Source organism: Lemur catta, chromosome 11 (assembly GCF_020740605.2).
Source record: "Lemur catta isolate mLemCat1 chromosome 11, mLemCat1.pri, whole genome shotgun sequence".
Lineage (NCBI taxonomy): Eukaryota > Metazoa > Chordata > Mammalia > Primates > Lemuridae > Lemur > Lemur catta.
The window spans coordinates 25,178,378-25,198,363 of NC_059138.1; the positions used below are offsets into that span (position 1 = coordinate 25,178,378).

General features: G+C 36.5%; 1 protein-coding gene across 5 annotated transcripts in view; it reads left to right on the forward strand.

The window, feature by feature from the left end:
* The window catches only part of CADPS2 (calcium dependent secretion activator 2), a 438,625-nt gene that overhangs the window by 324,610 nt on the left and 94,029 nt on the right, over positions 1 to 19,986 (forward strand). For 3 of the 5 annotated variants that reach the window (XM_045564928.1, XM_045564925.1, XM_045564924.1), the window contains exons 16-17: positions 1,868 to 1,991; positions 3,960 to 3,980. In XM_045564928.1, coding sequence (XP_045420884.1) covers positions 1,868 to 1,991; positions 3,960 to 3,980 — 145 coding nt within the window. The remainder of the gene's footprint in view (positions 1 to 1,867; positions 1,992 to 3,959; positions 3,981 to 19,986) is intronic. The other 2 variants (XM_045564927.1, XM_045564926.1) reach the window with 1 other exon arrangement.

Below are 19,986 nucleotides of genomic sequence, written 5' to 3' on the forward strand. Positions count from 1 at the left end.
TGATTTAAACCCTAGATTCATTTCTATGGCAGACATAGACATTTTAATTTTTACAGCTATTTCTCTTATTTAAAGTTTGTCACTGTGGGAAGTCTAATAGTAAAGTTCATGGTTTTGCATTTGGAACAAAATTAATCTTAAAATCAAATTTTAGAGATAATCATATATAATAGTGTGTGTTTAATGCTTACATATTTTTTACTGTGCACAGAAGTATTTTTCGGGCCTCAAAGTCTAACGTGCAGTTCTAATTAAAGTGCCAATTATACGTCAGAATAATAGAGAATCATTGAATTTGATAGGGGAAGAAATTTTCCAAATAATAAAATTTGCAGTTTGCAAGAAAGGAAACCTTGCCTAACAAAATTTTTAAAATGTTGTCAATGAGTAGCCTTAAAAGAAAAATTGTTGAGAATCACTGATACTTGGATGATTGAATAAATTAGAAATTATGAAATCCTTAGTGCTGAGGCTGACTGAAAGAGAATGAAATAATAAAGCATGAAATGGATGTTTTCATATTCTTTGAATATTCCTTTCAAAATAAAAGCTAATAGAATAGTTAGAGCAGTTACAAAAGCACTGTCTTCTCTATATTAACACTCTGCCATATATTTTATATTTGAATATAAGCAAAACAAGAAAAATTGCTTTAAATATGTGGAAAAATATTTTGACTAACAGCATAATCAATACTTATTGTGATCAGTTTTATCACTAAGAAAGTTTTAAAGAAGATTATCAATGGGTCAATATAAAAGTGTTTAAATATACTATATTTTGAATTCTGGATATAACTGTATTTTTTTCCCTGCCCAGCAATAAAACTTTTTAAGGAAAAATCCAAAAGCATATTTTAGGAACCCAATAATCAGTTATTTTTTTGAAAATCCCAAAAAGTTTATATGTATTTTAACATTTGATACTCCATAAGCATTCATTTCACTAAGACAAAGAGTTTGACTCCCTCCTCTTTTTATAGTCTGCCATGGTATTTTTCAGCAAATCACAAATCATTAAAGTTTAATTATTAAGAGTAGAGGCCTAGGCCAGGCGCGGTGGCTCACGCCTGTAATCCTAGCCCTCTGGGAGGCCGAGGCGGGTGGATCGCTCGAGGTCAGGAGTTCGAGACCAGCCTGAGCGAGAGCGAGACCCCGTCTCTACTAAAAATAGAAAGAAATTATCTGGACAACTAAAAATATATATAGAAAAAAAAAAATTAGCCGGGCATGGTGGTGCATGCCTGTAGTCCCAGCTACTCGGGAGGCTAAGGCAGTAGGGTCACTTAAGCCCAGGAGTTTGAGGTTGCTGTGAGTTAGGCTGACGCCACGGCACTCACTCTAGCCGAGGCAACAAAGTGAGACTCTGTCTCAAAAAAAGAAAAAAAAAGAGTAGAGGCCTTGATTATTTTAGTGCTCAAAAATTATGCTTATTCTTAATGGAATTTTTGTTTTTGTTTTCCAATATATTACTCAAAAGATTTAAGGCTTTTAGGTGAGGGATGTGCAAGACAAACTTTGTTTATTACTTGTCCCAGGAACTATAATTCTGATCTGAAACAGCTGCTCTAATAGTGTTGTGGGTCCCTAGAGGAAAAGTGACAGTTACACTGAATGGTGGCCTGGCCTCTTGGAGGTTTTGATGGGCACAAATGAGACTCAGACAGGAGGAGCCAAGGTTGGAGGATTACATTCCCAGTTGTGAAATACCGACTCATTACTTTCCCCCATGTTACCTAGGACCCCTTCCCCCTTCCCCGCAATAGGTCCAGGACAATTGGTGTGATTTGTTTTTACTATTTATTTTATGGAATATCTATCTTCTTTCCCTCTGTCTGTCTGTCTGTACCCCCTTCCTCTCTTGGTAGGTTTTAATGAAAGATATTGCCACTCCCATACCAGCAGAAGAGGTGAAGAAAGTGGTCAGAAAATGTCTTGAGAAAGCTGCCTTGATCAATTACACTAGACTCACAGAATATGCCAAAATAGAAGGTCAGTGCAGTGAGCAATTGCCAAAGTTGCAGTGAGAGCCCACAATGCCTATTAACTGAATTTTCTATGAGAAGTCCTTTCCTTTCCTGAACAATCCTGTGCCACGGCAAAGGGAAATGTCTCATTAAAATCTCAGCTGGTGAACTGAAGAGCTTTTTCCTATTCATTGCTTTAATATGCCTCCTGGGACTCTGCTTGAATGAAAGACCCAGGATTCCTGCTTAAGTTGTTCTTTGTTCTTATTTTGAGTTTTCAAGAAACCAAAAGGTGTTTTCATGGGTTGTATTTTTTGACATTACTGTAAGTATGTCTAACATTTAAACTATGGGCAGAGGATTCTTTCCTGATCAGTAACAGTGTAGTATTACATAATTTTATTTCTGTTCTGTGGTGTCACTCAAAGGAGGAGGAAACTTGTTGATTATTGTGAGGGCTGAAATAAACTGATAGAACTTCCTGCAGTTTTTAATTGCTTGCAATATATTGATGCATTTGAAAGATTAGGTCTCTTGAGAGGACTGTGCATTTTTTTTTCTCTTTCTTCAGGCTTTATTCATTAAGGATACTGATATTTAAAATGTTTAGAAATAAGTAGATCGGAATATGAGGGAAAGTCACAAAATCAGCTTTTATTCAACAGTTCTTTGATTTATATAATTAAAAATAACAGAAAAGGCCTCAAATTCTTTGCTCAAATTATCATAAAACCGGCTTATCTAATACACGTAGCATTAATTAAAGGAAGGAAAAAGTTTGCAGCTGATGTTAAATACCTAGTACATCTGAAAATAAAAAGTCATCCTTTAAAAAAATGTTAGTAACTTTCAGTATAAAATTGTACTTAATGAATTATAAATTTATTCATTAGTTGATACTAGGATGGTTTTCTCAAAATTCAGCCAATGAAAAAGATTGATTATAATTGTTTGGGTTATTCCTTTTTTCTCTCCAAATCTGGTCAAGCTTTCTAACAAGCATGTGATAACCAACCTCCTGAGTGATTAACAAAAAAGCCATCTCATTACTATAGCAACCAATATTATATCACGAGAGTAACAACATGAAACCTCCTTAGTTACCAGTTTAACATCATTAATTATGATATCATGTTGTGTTAAGAACATGCAGTCATTTGGGGAAAGTGGAAGATAAACGCATTGGTTTTCAGTTTTGAATATTCATTCCAATAATGAATGTTTTGGGAGTTTTGAGTGTTCTGAACACAGATGGAAAGAATTGATATAAAAAAAAAGACGTAATAAATAAATCCTTTCAAATTTGGCAAAGAGAAAAAAAGTTTGTGCACAACTTGAATTAACACTATACTGTTTTATATAAATGTTATAAACCCTATTGGAAAAACAATAAGAATTGTTTTGTTCTTGACTGTCTGTTTTAGTTAATATTTTTGACCATTACCTTGTCCAAGAATACAAAAAAGATAAGCAGTGTATTTCTCTGTTTATCACTGTATTTTATGGTCATAGGATCTATTTTAATATGGATAAAGAATCTTATTTGTACACATAAAAACAAGTCTGTGTTAGAGAAAAGCCAATAGTAGGGCCAAATGGACAGGGAGCAGGGAACCTTCCCACCATTTCCCTTTCTGGAGTCACCCCTCTCTTATCTCGTCTAACGTGAGAATATTCTAAAAAATGGATCCAAGCAGTCCACTCAGATAGGACTGCCACATAGTCTCCATTCGAAAAAACAAAATGCTCATTTGATGAGAAAAACTTCTGTGCTTTTTTATTATTATTTCTTTCCCCCCACCTCCAATTTTTATCTTAAAAAAAGAAAAGTGCTTTTGTTTTATGCTCAGGACCAGACCAAGAACAAAATCAAATTTTAGTTAGAAATAGGAAGTAGGCTACTACTTTTCCTTGCTTGGTTGGCCTTCTACATTATATGAGCAACCTGGGTAGAGTTTGCTATTCTCCTAAATTGTCTTTTCTTATGTTTTAGGCCCAGCAGAAAAGGAAACAGGTAATTAATATTTCTGCATGCACGTGCCATTATTTCCCATGTGGTGTGTGATATCTTTTAAACCACTTTGTTGATGTGTGATTGACAAACAGAAAGCTATATGTATTTAATGTGTACGACTTGATAGGTTTGGAGATAAATATGCAGCCACGAAACCGTCACCACAATCTAGGCCACAGACATCTGCATCACCTCCAAGAGTTTCCTCCCACCCTCTTTATTTAGTATTATTATTGTTTTATAATAAAACCATTTAAAATAAGATCTACCTTCTTAGCAATTTTTAAGTATGCAATACAGTAATGTTAACTATAGGCGCTCTGCTGTATAGTAGATCTCTACAACTTAATTTATCTAACATAACTGAAACTTTATATCTTATGATTAAACTTTATATCCTATGATTAATACTTCCCTATTTTCTCCTCCTGTGGAGACCACTCCTGGAAATCACTGTTCTGCCTCTGAGTTTGACTATTTTAGATTCCTCAGATAAGTGGAATCATACAGTATTTGTCCTTCTGTATCTGGCTTATTTTTACTTAGCATAACATCTTCCAGGTTCACCCATGTCGCCAATGGCAAGGTTTTCTTCCTTTTTAAGGCTGAATATGATTCGACTGTGTGTGTATATATACACACCACATTTTCTTTATCCATTCATCCATCAATGGACGTTTAGGTTGCTTCCATATCTTGGTTATCGTGAATGGTGCTTCAGTGGGAGAGCAGATAATCTCTTTGAGATCCTGATTTCACTTTCTTTGGATATATACCCAGAAGTAAGGTTGTTTAATTCTGTGGTATTTTCATTTTTAATTGTTTCAGGAACCTCCATGCTGTTTTTCATAGTGTCTGCACCAATTTACTTTCCCACTAATATTGTACAGGAGTTTCCTTTTCTCTACATCCTCACCAATACTTGCTCTCTTTTGTTTTGTTTTGTTTTATAATAGCCATCCTAACAAGTGTGAGATGATATCTTATTGTGGTTTTAATTTGCATTTCCCTGAAGATTAGTGATGTTGAGCACTTTTTCCTATCCCTGTTGGCCATTTGTATGTCTTCTTTTGAGAAATGTCTGTTCAGTTCCCTTGCCTACTTTTAAATTGGGTTATTTGGGATTTTGTTATTGAGTCGTATGAGTTACTTATATATTTTGGCTATTAACCTTTTATCAGATATATGGTTTGCAAATATTTTCTCCTATTCTGTAGGTTGCCTTTTTATTTTCTTGTTTCCTTTGCTGTTGTTGGTGTGATATTTTGATATTGACGAATAGCAAATCTCTTTTTCAGGGCTTCTATTAGATCATTTTGACTAGGGTACTGAAAATGCTTTGATTTTTATCAGAACAATTGCTAATGCTTTGCGAGGAAAGTGTAGGCCATTTATCTCTGGAAAAGTTCAGCGATATTTTTTGATATGAATTCAAAGCAAAAAACCCAAGGCTATATTAATGTTCTGCATTGTGTTTTAAGCATGGACACTAATCTTATTTGGAAGCTGTCACCAATATTTGAAGAGCTCTTAGAGCTAGGAAAGAGGACTATCTTCCTTTACCACTCTTGAAAATAGCATGAGAGTAAAAAGCATAAATGCCATTAAATAAAAAATAAAAAGTAAGCCATTATTAACTTTGAAAGTTGTTAATCATAAGGATGAACAGAGGTTATGAAATCCTACCCTCAGGAAATTTCTAGGAAAGAGTTCTCTTGAGTCACTGAATTTTTAAAGGTTTTATTATTTTTTTCTCATACCCCTTATCACAGTTGCAATTAATTTACCATATGTGACATTCTCTGTTCATCCTGTCTTCTCTTCAGCTCCTTGCAGGCAGGAGTGACTTGTTCACTCTTATATCCCCAGCACTGAGCACTGTGGCTATTGACACAAAATAGGCACTCAGTACTTTGGAGAGAGACAAGAGATTAGTTAGCTCCATCTGAAAACAAAGGAGCAAGAGACAAGTAATGAACCTTCCCAGTCCTAATTATCTCATTTTAGTCAAATTTTGGTTGCAATGCTATAGATAAGTTTGCTTGGGTTGTTTTTAACTGAAATCTTGCATTAAGGGCTCTATTTCTTTACTTTTCTTTTTCCTACCCTTTTCTATTATTTTCCAGTATTTGATCGCGGAAAGTGATAAGAACAAAACACAGGAGCCATGAAAATGGGAAAGAACATAACTACAATGATTGCTAAGTGCACTTTAGGAAAAAAAATGAATTAGAAAAAAAAAATAAGACTATTATCATCACCTGTATGACAGCCCATTGTTAATAGCAACAGTCTCATGCTCTTTAACAAACTTTTTCAGAAAGTGTTATACCCCACAACAGTCCTGTTGTGAAAACAGTTTTTATCCTAGTTTACAAACAGAAGTCCTGGGTTGTTGGTGGCTTTCCCACTGCCATCGAGTAAATAAGTCTGCCAGCTGGGACTGGACTCAGGTGTCATGATCCTTAAGAGACTGTGCTGCTTCCCCTGTGAAATATGAAAGGATCACAGTGGGCATTTGTGAAGCATGGGGCGCAAGCGCTGTGTAGAGATGTCCCAGTCCTGTTAAAGAGAGGAGCAAGGAGGAAAGGAACTTGCTTCCACCAGATGGAAGTTTTCCCTTCACATTTATTTAGCATCCATACCCACTGCTCAGCTGTACAGGTTGGCAACTCTGGGAAAATACTTCTATTAAAATTAAATGCTTGTGTAGAAGACAGAGTTTTTAAAGAATGTGGTTATATTCCTGTGGCTGCATTTGGTAGCAAGTAAACCTAACAAGGTTACCTAGTAAATGTTCTTGAGGGAGGAGGTACTTTTAAAAGCGAGTAAAAATGAGAATATCAGCTGTATGTGTAAGAACTCAAATGCTTGATAATACTTTCAAACAGTCTCTTTAGCATCATAATCATTTTCTTCAGTTTGCTTATACCCTCTAGAAAAGAGAAACATTCTGCCCCAAATTCATCAAAATTTTGTCATCTGTTGACTGCCTATGTGCCCCAGAGATTTTTCTATTTACACTGCTTCATTAGTTCTTTAAATAATGCTACAAAATATATATTTTACAGAAGAGGTCACTGAGACTTCAGAAAACAGTTAGTAACCTGTACAAGATTTTGCTGCTGCCATTAAAATTCAGCAGACCAGGGATTCACACCTGAGTCTCTCAGATACCAGAATGCTTTTAATGCTCTTCACTGGCTGCCATGCCTCCAAGAGTGTCTTATCTAAAGTGATGGGATTATATGATAAACACACAACAACATCACAAAAGCCAAGGATTAATATTTGTAGGGCTAATTTTTGTAAAAAATAATTATAGTTATTTAATAAGAAGAGCAAACACTTATGTGCCAGGCACTATTCTAAGCACTTTATATGTATAAACTCATTTACTCCTTATAACAACCCTTTGCAATAAATGTTGTCATTATTATTATTCCTTTTCCAGGAAACTGAACAAGAGAGGTTATATAACTTGTCTACACTCACATAGCTAGTAAGTGGAAGATAGGGCCCACTATCTAGATATTGATCTGTCTTCTTATATCCCTCTTTCTCCCTTTTGACAAGCTTGTCTACTTATTTTTGCACTCATTTAAAATCTTTTTGTCTGTTTTTCCCCACACATCTCACAATGTCAGGTGTTGAAAGTGATTAAAATTTTCAAACCCCACTTCCAACCCAGAATGTTTCTCCCGTGTCCTTGCTTTATTTTTTTCCCCAGCACTTATTATGATCTAAAACACCATATGTTTCTTTCATCCTACTTACTGTCCCAGAATATTAGCTTCGTGAGGGCAGGGGGGGTTGTATTTTAACTACCGCTATACCCACAGTGCTAAGAAAAGTGCTTGGCAGGTATTTGATACTCGATAAATATTTATTGAATAAACAAATGAGTTTCTGGCACAGAGAGTTATCAGGCTACTTATAGCAGAAATTACTTCCATAAACTGGCAAACTGGCTTGCAAAAGGTCATTCACACCAATCACTGGACAGTTAAAATACAGAGCAAAACTAACCAGTAAAAAAATAATGCAATTGGGAAAATTAAGCCATGATTTCGTACCTTTCTTATGGGGGGTGGTCACAGATAGCAATGTATTAGCAATGTCCAGTAATCTCACCTGTTTCAGTTGTCTTTATAATCCAACATGCTGCTCACTGTGACTCATAGTTCTCTCTTATCCTTGGGAATTCTTCAGATTCTCCATTGGCAGCACAAATTTGCAGAATAAAGGGATTTTAAAATTTTGTAATGGATTATATAAAACAAATGACCTCTCTCTAAATGTCTTCTTTCCTTCTTGGGAATTATTTGTATGTTTCATTGAGAACAGATAGTTTACTTTGAGAACTTGAAATTTCTAGAAAGCAATTCCCTTTAGTTTGAGGGTTATAGAATGTCACCATTTAGCTGAATTGGCTTTTTTTTTTAGTACTAATTAAGAATTCTTTGATTTATACTGTTACAAAATTGATTCATTTTCTCCTTATTTTTAATTGTATCACTAACTAGTTATGTAATAGTGAGATCTGGATCCTTTTTATTTACGATCTAAGATTCAAACTGACACTGAAACTTCATTTTCCTAATTGTGTTTTACTTTTAAGTCACATGCCTGGTTGATGCAAATTAGGTATTATTTTTAAAGAAAAATCAATTTGTTGTTTCCAAGAATTTCTTACAGATAAGAACAGCAATCTTATGTCTAATAACAGTTACTGCTTTCTCCTGAAAACTACATATCATATTGTAACTTAAGATAAAAAAAGGGGAGAGTGCTCCTTAGAACTTGCCTTGACATGAGATCGTTTGCATAGACTTGGTACCTGGCTTGATGGGGAATCTAGAAATTCGGAGGTGCCCTGAACAAAAGGTAGCATGAAATGAATAGGCAGAGTCTTTATGCAGTGAGGATCTTTCTCAGCCCTCTGGTTGCCAGGTTCCCAAGTCTAACCCCCAGTGCTCTTGTTTTCAGAGTCTCAGTTGAACGGGGTAGAGACTCTTTCCCAGAGGACCATGGTGCTTACTTTCTTTGAGACGAGAAGTTGCACTGTGGCAGTTCTTACGTCGTTAGGATGTGTGCGCCATCTGGGTGGCATCTTAGTTTAGCACTCCATTGTCAGATAACAGTGATAAATAATAAGTAAATAAAATCTGTTCTGCTTAAGAATCTATGTGTTTAGAAGCTGAATGTATAAAAAAAAACTGCACTGTTGGCGAAAATAATTTTTGTTAATGGTAAATAATTTCTTAATATTTCTGGGGTTTTTTTGGTTTTTTTTTTTTTGTTTGTTTGTTTTTTGAGACAGGGTCTCTCTCTCTCTCTCTCTCTCTCTGTCACCCCAGGTAGAGCACAGTGGTATCATCGTAGCTTACTTGCCACCTCAAACTACTGGGCCCAAGCAATCTCCTGCCTCAGGCTCCAGGGTAGCTGGAACTACAGGGTGTGCGCCACCATGCCCAGTTAATTTTTCTATTTTTTTGGAGAAATGAGGTCTCACTCTTGCTCAGGTTGGTCTCAAAATTCTGGCCTCAAGCAATCCTCCTGCCTCGGTCTCCCAAAGTGCTAGGATTACAGGTGTGAGCCACGATGCCTGGCCTCTTACTAATATTTCTAAGATAATTTTCTCTCATGAAAGTTTTATGTATTTCCTTAGAAAATTGATTTAAAATTTTTTTAGTATTATATGTCTCCATGAAGTGAAGTTTGTAAAATCTGAATAATAGACTTGAAATTTCACTTTCCCACAGGAATTGGCAACACTTTGCAAAATATCATTTGCATCTTAAACTGAATTCTCACTCTAGAAAGAACCCAACACATAGTTAAAGAATTTCTATTTAGCTTTTTGGACTATGTGGCTTGGATGATGGGATATTGGTCTGAAAGTTAAAACCTTTGTGGCCATTTTTGCTTCTAAGTCACTTGCTGATTAGGGACAAATTGACAGAAACAAAGTTGTTGCTCTGAAACAAAGAGAATGACTTACCTTTTTATTTAGGATATTTGAGAAAATCATCTAAATCTGTTATCTGTCATAGGTTTTAGTTTGTAAAACAATATATATATATATATTGCAAAAACCTCACTGATTGAGCTATCCTGGTTTAGTATTTGTGATCATCTAGATAGGGAACAAATTGAAATTTATTTTTGTGCTATATATAAAGAAAAGCTGTAGGTATTTTTCAGATGATCAATGAAGTTTTTAAATTACCTAAGAAGTTATTTTTTTTCTGATAGCCATAAATTAATTTAATCATCTAATATGATACAATTAAAATGTTAATTTTAAACTATTCTTATCAATATGTTCTTATCAATGTATGGAATTAGGCATCTTTAAAACTACTTCTTGACCACACAATTGGACTTCTATTATATTTAATGTACTCGCAAGAAAGTATGAAGAACATATTCCCTTCTAAGTACTATGTAAGTAATACTAATTCACTTTGGCCTTTTCCACATCTGATCTGAAATGAATAAGGACTTCTGGTGTGTTTATTCACCTCAGTAAACTTTCTCCCACCACCTCACTAACACACAAGAGAACAACTCCATGCTATATAATTTGTGTTCACGCTAATTAGTTAGCACGTCACAATGTTGACAGATTAATTCCTGTGTATTAAGAGATGTTTTGGGGATGAAATAAGCAAGGGCTGCAGGGACTATCAACTAGCAAGGACACATGAAGACATTATTTCCTCCTGTCTAATGGGGCTTTAACACTCCGCGTGTACCTTTAGTTTGATGAATTAACACAGAGGAAAAGTCTGTGTTATGCAGTTACCCAGTAGCAGCTTGAATACTCAGGTAACCAACTAAGTGAAAAGTCAGATGAGGACATGAGTGCACTGAAGGCAACACAGTATCACTGCTTGCCACACTCTCAGGGCCTCTGCTCTCACTACTTACCTGCAGCTTTAGTGACCACAGCAAAGGGTGAGGGCTCTGTCTACCCCAGACAAACCGTGCAGATGCTTACGGACACTTACCTCTCCATCCTCTAAAATTGGGTCTGAGTCTGTGTTTCTTTAGCGTCCTTCCTGACTTGTCTGAGTTTAATTCTAGGAAAACAATGGTGTGTTACTTCATTTAAAAGAACTGCTGATGGCACTGTCATGCTGCCCTCTGCTTTTTGCCTTCTACCCCTTAAATCGAAATTAATCTCCCTGGCACTGCATGACTTGTGCCCGTGCGTGGTGTTCGGTGACCTACACAAGTGGCACCTTTCCTCGATCCACATCTCTGTCAATGAGTCATTCATCCTGTCCTTCCTTTTTCTGATTTAATTTATTGTGTGAGTTATAATAGACAGGAACAATCTCAGTCAGCGATGGTCGTAGCTAATCCCATGTGTAAAAATGAACACTTGATTTGATCTTGAACAATGTTCTCTTTCCAAATCACGCTATCATAAGAACTTCATCTTAAGTTTAAATGACACATAAGTCAGGGAATGTGAGGACAGGCACTTCCTTTCAGACTTGTAAGCATGTTAGGCCTCCGCTGGCTCTACCCCTACAAACCTAGGGCTTCTGCACCCTCCCGTGTCTCCTGTTCTCCAGTATCAGGGGATGAGGTATCACCCTCTCCAAAGGATTGATACCCATCCTGATTCTGCCAGCCTCTTTCTGGATGGATTTTACTCTGTCATGTATCTCTTCTTTCTCCTTTGACTTGTACCTCTGTCTTTGTAGAGCCTTCCCTTCCATCTCTAACCATGGTGTCACCCAAAAAACAAGTTTTCTCTAAGCTGTACTTCCAGCTGCCATCCAAGAGCAGTGTCAGCCCCTGCACTTCTCAGCCCACAGGAGTGTGGCTTCCAATCTTACCGATCTGTGTGATGGGTGGATTACAATAGCCTAGAATATAATGCAGTGAGAGGGAAAGTGGAGGAGAAATAAGCACTTAAATTCTGCTCCTGACTCTCCCTTGCATTGCCTTGGGACAGCAATGCCTTACCTTTTGCCAGGTAAGCCTTGGTAGCAGTAGGCCAGGTCACCAGCATCTGGTAATAATATTAAGACAGGGCCCCAATTCTGCTGCAGTGAGATGATGACAACACGAATGAGCTGACCCACCCTCAGACAGTCACCACTCCTCTGCATCCAAACCCCAGGCCTACGGTATTACCGCCCACGGAGACTGTTCTGGCTATCCTCTTGGCCAAATGCTACTGCTTTGAATAAAGTAGATTAAAGGTGAATCCCTGTCCATAGGAGTTGCCTAATGGGTTTGTAGTAACATGAAATTATCAGTATTGATTCTGTATTGCCTGGGACTCTCTGTCCCAAGGCTTAAGCTCCTCTCTCCTCAAACTTCCTGCAAGGGTCAGAGGCAGGGTCCTCCCTGTCATCCCATTCTCAATACCTCCAAAAGATCATGAGCTCTCAGCAAAAATAACTAGATTCTTGAGAGTATAGCCCCTATGAAAGACAAAAAACTAAATGGTATGTACCATCTGGAATTTATGAAGCAAGAATTTAAATTAAATATAAGATATAAGTACTCTGAAGGGGATATAGAAAGATACTATCAATTTGTTGCAGGAATAAGTCGTGAAAAATTAGGTGAAAATATTGGGTATGAAAATAATATGGTTGTAAGAAAGATAGGATGCAGGATGGATATAAATGAAGGATTTGTTAGTGACCCGGAAATTCAGAATGAGGACAACAGTAAAGGAGAAAGTGGTAGATAGTATGTAAGGAAAGCTAAGTGACACAGAGACTAGGAATAGAGTAAGAGAACTTCCATCAGACTGATTAAAAAAAGAGAGATGCAAATAAATACAGTACAAAAGATGAAAATAACTAGAGACACAAGAGACATAGAAAATAATGGAAGAGAATATTGTGAGCAAGTTCAAAAATTGAAAGTCTGGTGGAAATTGATACATTTCTTAAAAAACTATATAGTAGCAAAATCAGCACAAGAAACAAAAATAGGTCAATAAGCTTTTAAGAGATTTAAAATATCTCAAAGACCTCCTCTCACAAAGTCCCTAAACCATGTTGGTTTTGGAAGTGAGTTCTATTATACCAAAGTTTTAAGAAACAATTTATATCCAAAATAAGTTCCATAAAATGGGAAATGAGTGAAAGCTGCCCAGTTCATTTCCTGAAGCAAATATCTTGATTCCTAAACCTGATAAAGACAATAAAACAAAAAAGAATTATTATAGGCCCATTTCATTATGTGCAAATATACAAAATTCTTAAGTATGAATATATTATTAGCTCACAATATCCAGCAATGCACTGGGAAAATAATAAATATATCACAATCAATGGAAATTTATCCCAGGAATATAAAAGTGTCTCAAGATCAGAAAACAAAGTAAAAGCAAGAATTATATAATCTCAGTAGATGCAAAAAAGTATGTGAAACAGTTCAACACATATGTATGATTAAAAATTATAAGGCTAGCAACTTAGAAAGGAGACTTCCTTAACTTTTCAAATACTCAAATAGAAAAAAACCTACAGAGAATTATTTTACTTAGTAGAGAATTTTTAGAGGCATTGCCTATAGGATTAGGAACAAGTACCTACACTATCCTAATTCTGTGGGTCTTGGGCAACATAAAAGGAATGAAAAAAAAGTGAATCAAAGCAATGGAAAGAGAGGAGATAAACGCGTCATTGTTTGCAGATTGTCATCTCCCTAGAAAATGCAACAGTTCCTATGTAGAACTTGTTGGAACGGACATAAGAGTTTAGCAACTTTGCCAGATATATAAAATCAACTTCTTAAAATCAATTGCACACTGGTGGTTCTCAAGCTTTTTAGTCTCAGAACTCTTAACACTCAATTATTGCAGATCCCAAAGAGCTTTTGTTTATGTGGCTTTTATCTGCCCATATTTACTTTATTAGAAATACTAAAAATATATATATAATTTAGATGTTTAAAAATAAGAGTAAATCCATCACCTGTCAACATTAGTAAAATATCTTTTTTAAAAAAATTTCTAAAATGACTATTTAGTGAGAAGCATGACACTGTTTTACCTTTTTGCACATCTCTTTAAAAACTACCTTGATGGATGACAGCCAAATTCTCATATCTGCTTCTGCATTCAGTCTATTGTATTATATTATTTTGGTTGTTGTATATGAAAAAAAATCTGGCCTCATACTGGTATGTAGCTGGAAAAGGGAGGAATATTTTAATAGACTTTTCAGATAGTTGTAGATTTTCTTCTATGATGTTATACCAAATCTGGACAAGTAGTAGTTTCTTAAAGGTTAATTGCATTGCGGAGTCTGAAAGCAGATCAAGGAACTTTTCATACTATTACATTAAATTCCATTAGTTTTCATGAGCTTTTGAATAGATCTTTCACCATGCATGATTTTTTAAGTTCATGTATTGACCATTTGGAAAATATTGGTTAACTGAGTTATCTTCCTAATGTTGGAAAATATATAATGTCAAAAAAATCACCGTTTTGAATATTACCCTTCTTAACAAAAAGTCTTAAAGTATTGGGACGCTGTCAAACTCATGACAGATATGTTTTCTAAAATTCTAGTTTTTTTTTTAAAGATCTAATAATAGCATTGGCAACAAGTACTGTCTTGTTTTCCTTAAAGTGACATGTTTACTTTATTCAATTTTCAGAAAATGTCTGCCAAATATCCAAGTCTGAATAATCATACTTTGTCAGTAGGCTTTTCGACCAAAAATGGTTCTGTATTAAAAAAACAAAAAACAGCCCTTGAGTCAAACAGTTACACAAATATTTATCCCTGAGACAATAATTGTACTTCAGTTTGCAGAAGTACTTTATGCAAACTTCCCATTTTGTCACACATAATATTAAAAAAATGTATACTCAAGGGCAAAGATTTAATAAAATTCATAATTTTCACTGTTTCATCAAATACAACCTTATGTGAAACTGGCTTTTTCTTGAGTGCATGTTAGTAAAGAATGCAGTGACAATTATAATTTGACACCATGGCCTTGATTCATGCTAAGGCAATAGCAGTTTTACCTACCATTGCTTTTGCACCATTACGATCAATTTCAACAGAGTTTAAAAGGCAAAAACATCTTAGTATTATTATGTAAGTAGTTTTGATCTCACCCCTGAAAGGTCTTAGGTGGTCCTTCCAGTGGTCCATGGGCCACACTCTGAGAACCACTGCTCCACACCATCAATCGACTAGCTAGAAAATATTAATGATAATAAGGTAACTTTCACAGTAACAACCAAACTGTAAGGTATCCAGGAATTAACTTTGACAAAAACATGCAAAACTTCTTAGACCTCTTTGAAGAAAATTTGGAAACTTAAAGGTCATAGACTGTAATCTGGATAGATGTAGAGATATGCCATGACCTAGGAGGGATGACTTAATAGTGTAAGATATAAATTCTTCTCCCAAATTAACCTCTAAGTTCACTGTAATGACCATCAGAATTCCAGCTTTTTTAAGAACTCAAGTCTACCTTAAATAGAAGAATAAAGGATAGTAAATAACTAAGTCAACTTAGGAAAAAAGAAGTGTTGGAGACTTGTCTTATCAGATACTAGCCATCACCAAAGCCCATGATTAGGCAGATGGTAAGAATAGAAATATACAGAGTCAGACCCATGTATATATGGGAGCTGAATATAGTTCTTCCCTAGGAAAGGTGGGACACAATTCAGTGGGGAAAGGATAGGCTATTTAGCAGGTGATGTTTTAAAGGTGGGCTTTTAAATGGATACAAATAAACTGGATTCCTCTATGATAGAAACTTGGTCTCCCAAGAGATTAGAGATCTAAATGTAATGAAGAAAAGATCTACAACTATAAATTAGGGTTTCTCTTTATTGTAACTGTTGCTAACTTTTGTTTTTACCTTCTCACTTCTTAGATGATTTTCCAAGTTTGTGTGATATCTAAGTTGAAACAAAATTGTTTTAACTTTCTTGTAAAACATAGCACCTTCCATTTTAGTTACTTCGTTTTCTACACAGAAATAGATACATAGATAATGCATCAGGAATAGTTAATTAAATATATCCCAGATGCCCCAGGATCACGAAAAATAATCTTATATTCTTCACAAAACTTCTCTCTGGTGAATGTGTCTTCTCTAAAAATTCTTAGAGACACATAAGATCCTCCTGAGAAAACAAAACATTTCTGTAATGTCTCCTTCAGTGTGCTCCTTAAGAGGAATTATTCCCTCGGCTGCGATCTATAACACTCTGAACAGCTCTTGCTAGAATCTTTCCTCCTTCCTCTGAAGATGCATGGAAATCTCATTACAAGTGTTCAACACCTGTTTTCTAAAAGGTCTCAAAGAGGATGTCAGTTTGCTCAGCGTACTTGACAGTGTGTCATGTATTTGTTGATTTTTTTTTTTTACTTTTATACAGAATGTGACTCACAGATAAATGCAGTCTTGAAATAACAACCCTTCTTCCTTTCACAAGAAATTTTGTAGAATTTGTCATTTTCCAAATCCAGAGTTTGCAAGCAACTGATTGGTGACCTCTCATTTATTTACTAACATGTGTCAACAGGTAAACCAAGTGACATAGAGCAGCAAGGCTCTTGCAGCACCTTGTTAATCCGAGTAGTTTAGATGTGTTAAAAAGTCTTTTCCAATTGGACAAAACCAGAGTAATGCAAACTGACAGCTTTTTAACTCTTTATTTATCAGCAGGATTTGGAAGAACTCAAAGACTGTGCAGGTAAAATAGTTTTGGAAATTAGGAGGGTTCATTACTTGTAGGCCACAGCTAAGTGGCCATATAACTTCAAGTACTAACTGAAAGGGCATAACTGAAGCTTTTTTAAAGCCATATATGTGTGGATTTCAAAGAGGAAACCTCTAAAATATCCATGAGACATCTGTACTATACCCACACATTCACAGGGGTTGGAAAACTGAGGATGTTAAAGCTGTAGAAATAGTCAAGTTGGCACTAATCTCAACCTTACTCTCTACACATGGTCTTTACATTTGTCCAATTAGGAGACTTTCTCCAAATTTTATCATTAAGTATATTATCACTGCTAATACATGACCTGGCTGCCCTGGAAAACCTTGATAATGTAGCAAAGGAAACAAAGACGTATATACAGACATCAGGATCTTTTGACTAATTTCTTATCACCTATGGCTGCAAATCTTTTCAAATGGTATCTTTCATATTGTGGTTACTATCTTCTGAAAACTTCTCTTCCCTTGTCCTTTAGCTGCCCTCCCAGCTGGCAAGCCTCTGGAGTCACTCTCGCCTTCCCACTGCCCACCCCTGAACAGGCTATCCTCACCGCCCTGCCTCTCTGAACCCTGCCTTGCCTGTAGCCCCCACCGTTCACAGGCAGGCATTCTCCTTGAGATGGAAAAATGGTTAAGGAGCTGAGGGGCAGGGGAGGATGTGAGAGTACAGGCATGGTGGTGCTCCTTTTATGTATGAATATAACCAATGACATGGAAGGGATGTTTTAGGTAAATGCAGTTAGAAGATAGGAAGGACTAATCATCAAATTAAAGATGCTGTAGACTTTAGACTATATATGATTCAGTGTTGGCATGGCAGTCACTGAGATTATGCTGGTGGTTTGGATACATGTATATAAAGAACAATATCCCAGGAAGGGGACCATTTATTAGTTTCAGCTATTGAAAGTGTGTATGTATGCACACGTGTGTGTGTGTATATATATATGCACACACACACACACATACACCCATGTATATGTATATGACATGGCTAAAGACCAGTCTTTTAAAAACCTCCCATTATACAATTAGCTGGCAAAATTACCAGTGGAAAAATTTGTTGCTGTCCTTAGAATCCCACAACATAGTTCTATCCATAGCTGATGAGAGCAAACTAAAGATACAGTATAAAAACTTTGTTCTCCTTCAAGCCTTCATAGTCTTTACAACTAGCAATGCTATGGAGACATATTCTTCCCTGTGAGACCTTAGATTTTCCTACTTCACAAACTTTGGGGAACAGCCCAGGATCTCCATAAAAAGAAGACTTTAATAAAACTCAAATTGGGGTGTCTGTGTCTCTCACCCCTTGCAAATCACGTAACTATAAAAGCCTGTGTCAAATGATAAACCAAATATTAATTTTTGTGGGGGAGGGGTTCCTGGTAATCTTTTCTTTTTAATTCCATCACCATCATCTCTTATTTTAAGGTCTTAATAAGAGAACATCCCTCAATTTTCCCCGCAAAGGACGTCTCACAGAGTCCCTGCTTTTAGCTCACATATGTATCTGACATTTTTGGCTCATCACTCATGAGTCCCCACTACTGTTGGCTTATGGGGATGGTTCCATTTGGATCCAGTCCAGCTGCTATTGGCAACTCTAGTGGCCAATTCTCCTTTGTCCCACAGCTGGTCATTGACTTAAAAATGAATTTACTGATGTGAAAGATAATCCGTGTGAAATAGTTAATGTGACTGTGATCACAGAACAATTATTACAAAGCACTGTATCATTAGCATGGTTAATTCCAAGGAAATATTAACTGGAACTGTTACTTCAAATGACAGAGCCATTAAATGAGTTGGTCCCAAAGGGAGCCATGGAAGTAGGAGGCCACAGACCAATTGTTTTCACCTGTAGGGACGCCCGCCCTGCCATCTTAGATTAATTATTTTCATTGATGCATAGGATTGCCTAAATATGGACACTATTCTCTCTAGGGATCAGTTCAGATTCTGCAGAAAAGCTCGCCTTTTACCTAAAATGAGGTTTCTATAAACATGTAGCTTGATTTTAGGTAAAGGAGAAAATAATCAAAGTTTACATAAGTTGCCTTTGTTTTTAACTTAGTTTCTTGTAAACACTAGCCGTTCTCAAAGTGCATTCCCTAGGCCAGCATCATGAGCATCACCTGGCAACTTGTTAGCCAAATTTTGGGGCCCTATCCAAGACCTACTGAATCAGAAATTCTGGAGGTGATGCCAAGCAGTATGTGTTTTAGCCAGCCCTCTGGGTGATTCTGATGCATGCTTAAGTTGAGAGCTGCAGATCTATACTGAAGATATTGCATTCATTGATGAAAGCAATATATATCCCAGCACATAAAGAATATTAGTATTGTTTGGGTTGCAGCCAGATGAACCAGGAGAGAGTCAGTGATGTCTCATTCTCTTTCATTAGTTGGCAGTGCCAGGTCTTGGAGATGTCAGAGTTATTGGAGCAGGGATAGGCAAGATCGACCCTAAAGCATTGGGGAGGTAGGTTGAATTTTAGGAACCGAATTTTCCCCAGACTTTGAGGGAGTCTTCTTAGCAAATTATATACTATTCCCTCTAGGGTACTAAGTCCAGAGAGTTCCCCCAGGATCATTTAACCTAGTCACAAGTTCTAAAGAAGTGGCAGACAGGTGTGTGGGGAGGGGAGGAATAGGTTGTTTTGTTTAGTGGAGAAGAAGGTATCTGATTTCCCACCCTCCTCTCTTGGGATGAGAAGGCCTGTGAGTATTGAGATCTGGCCAGGATTAAGACTCCCTGGAGCCTGCTCGTCCTAGGCTCTGGCACTGTGTCACTTACCACAGGTTGCTATGCCTGCAGCTGGAGGATGGGTCCAGAAAAATCTCAGTAAAATTTAGACTTTTCAATGGAATCATCAATCTGGACTATGCAAAGAGGGAGATTGTTGACACAAAACAAGAGTTAAGATTCAAATTAGAACAGACTAGGGATTCCATAAAAATTCCCTGGCCAGTGAAAGTGGACTAAAGAGGTTTGTGGTTTATGAATGGACAGAAGGCATCTAACATGGAGGAGTTAGTTGAGATAGAGCCTTTCCTGCACTCTGTAATTAGAACAAGTTGCTTATGTGCCCATAGCATTGTGTGTATAAAATCTAGTGTTGCCTTATATTTCTGGGAGTGAGGAGCTAGAGGAGCATGTCACTGTTTTAGGGAGGAGAGAGAAATGGAGGGATCCATCCCACCATTTCTTCAGCTGAGTCTAAGGGTAGATAAGTTTTGCCAGCAAGCAG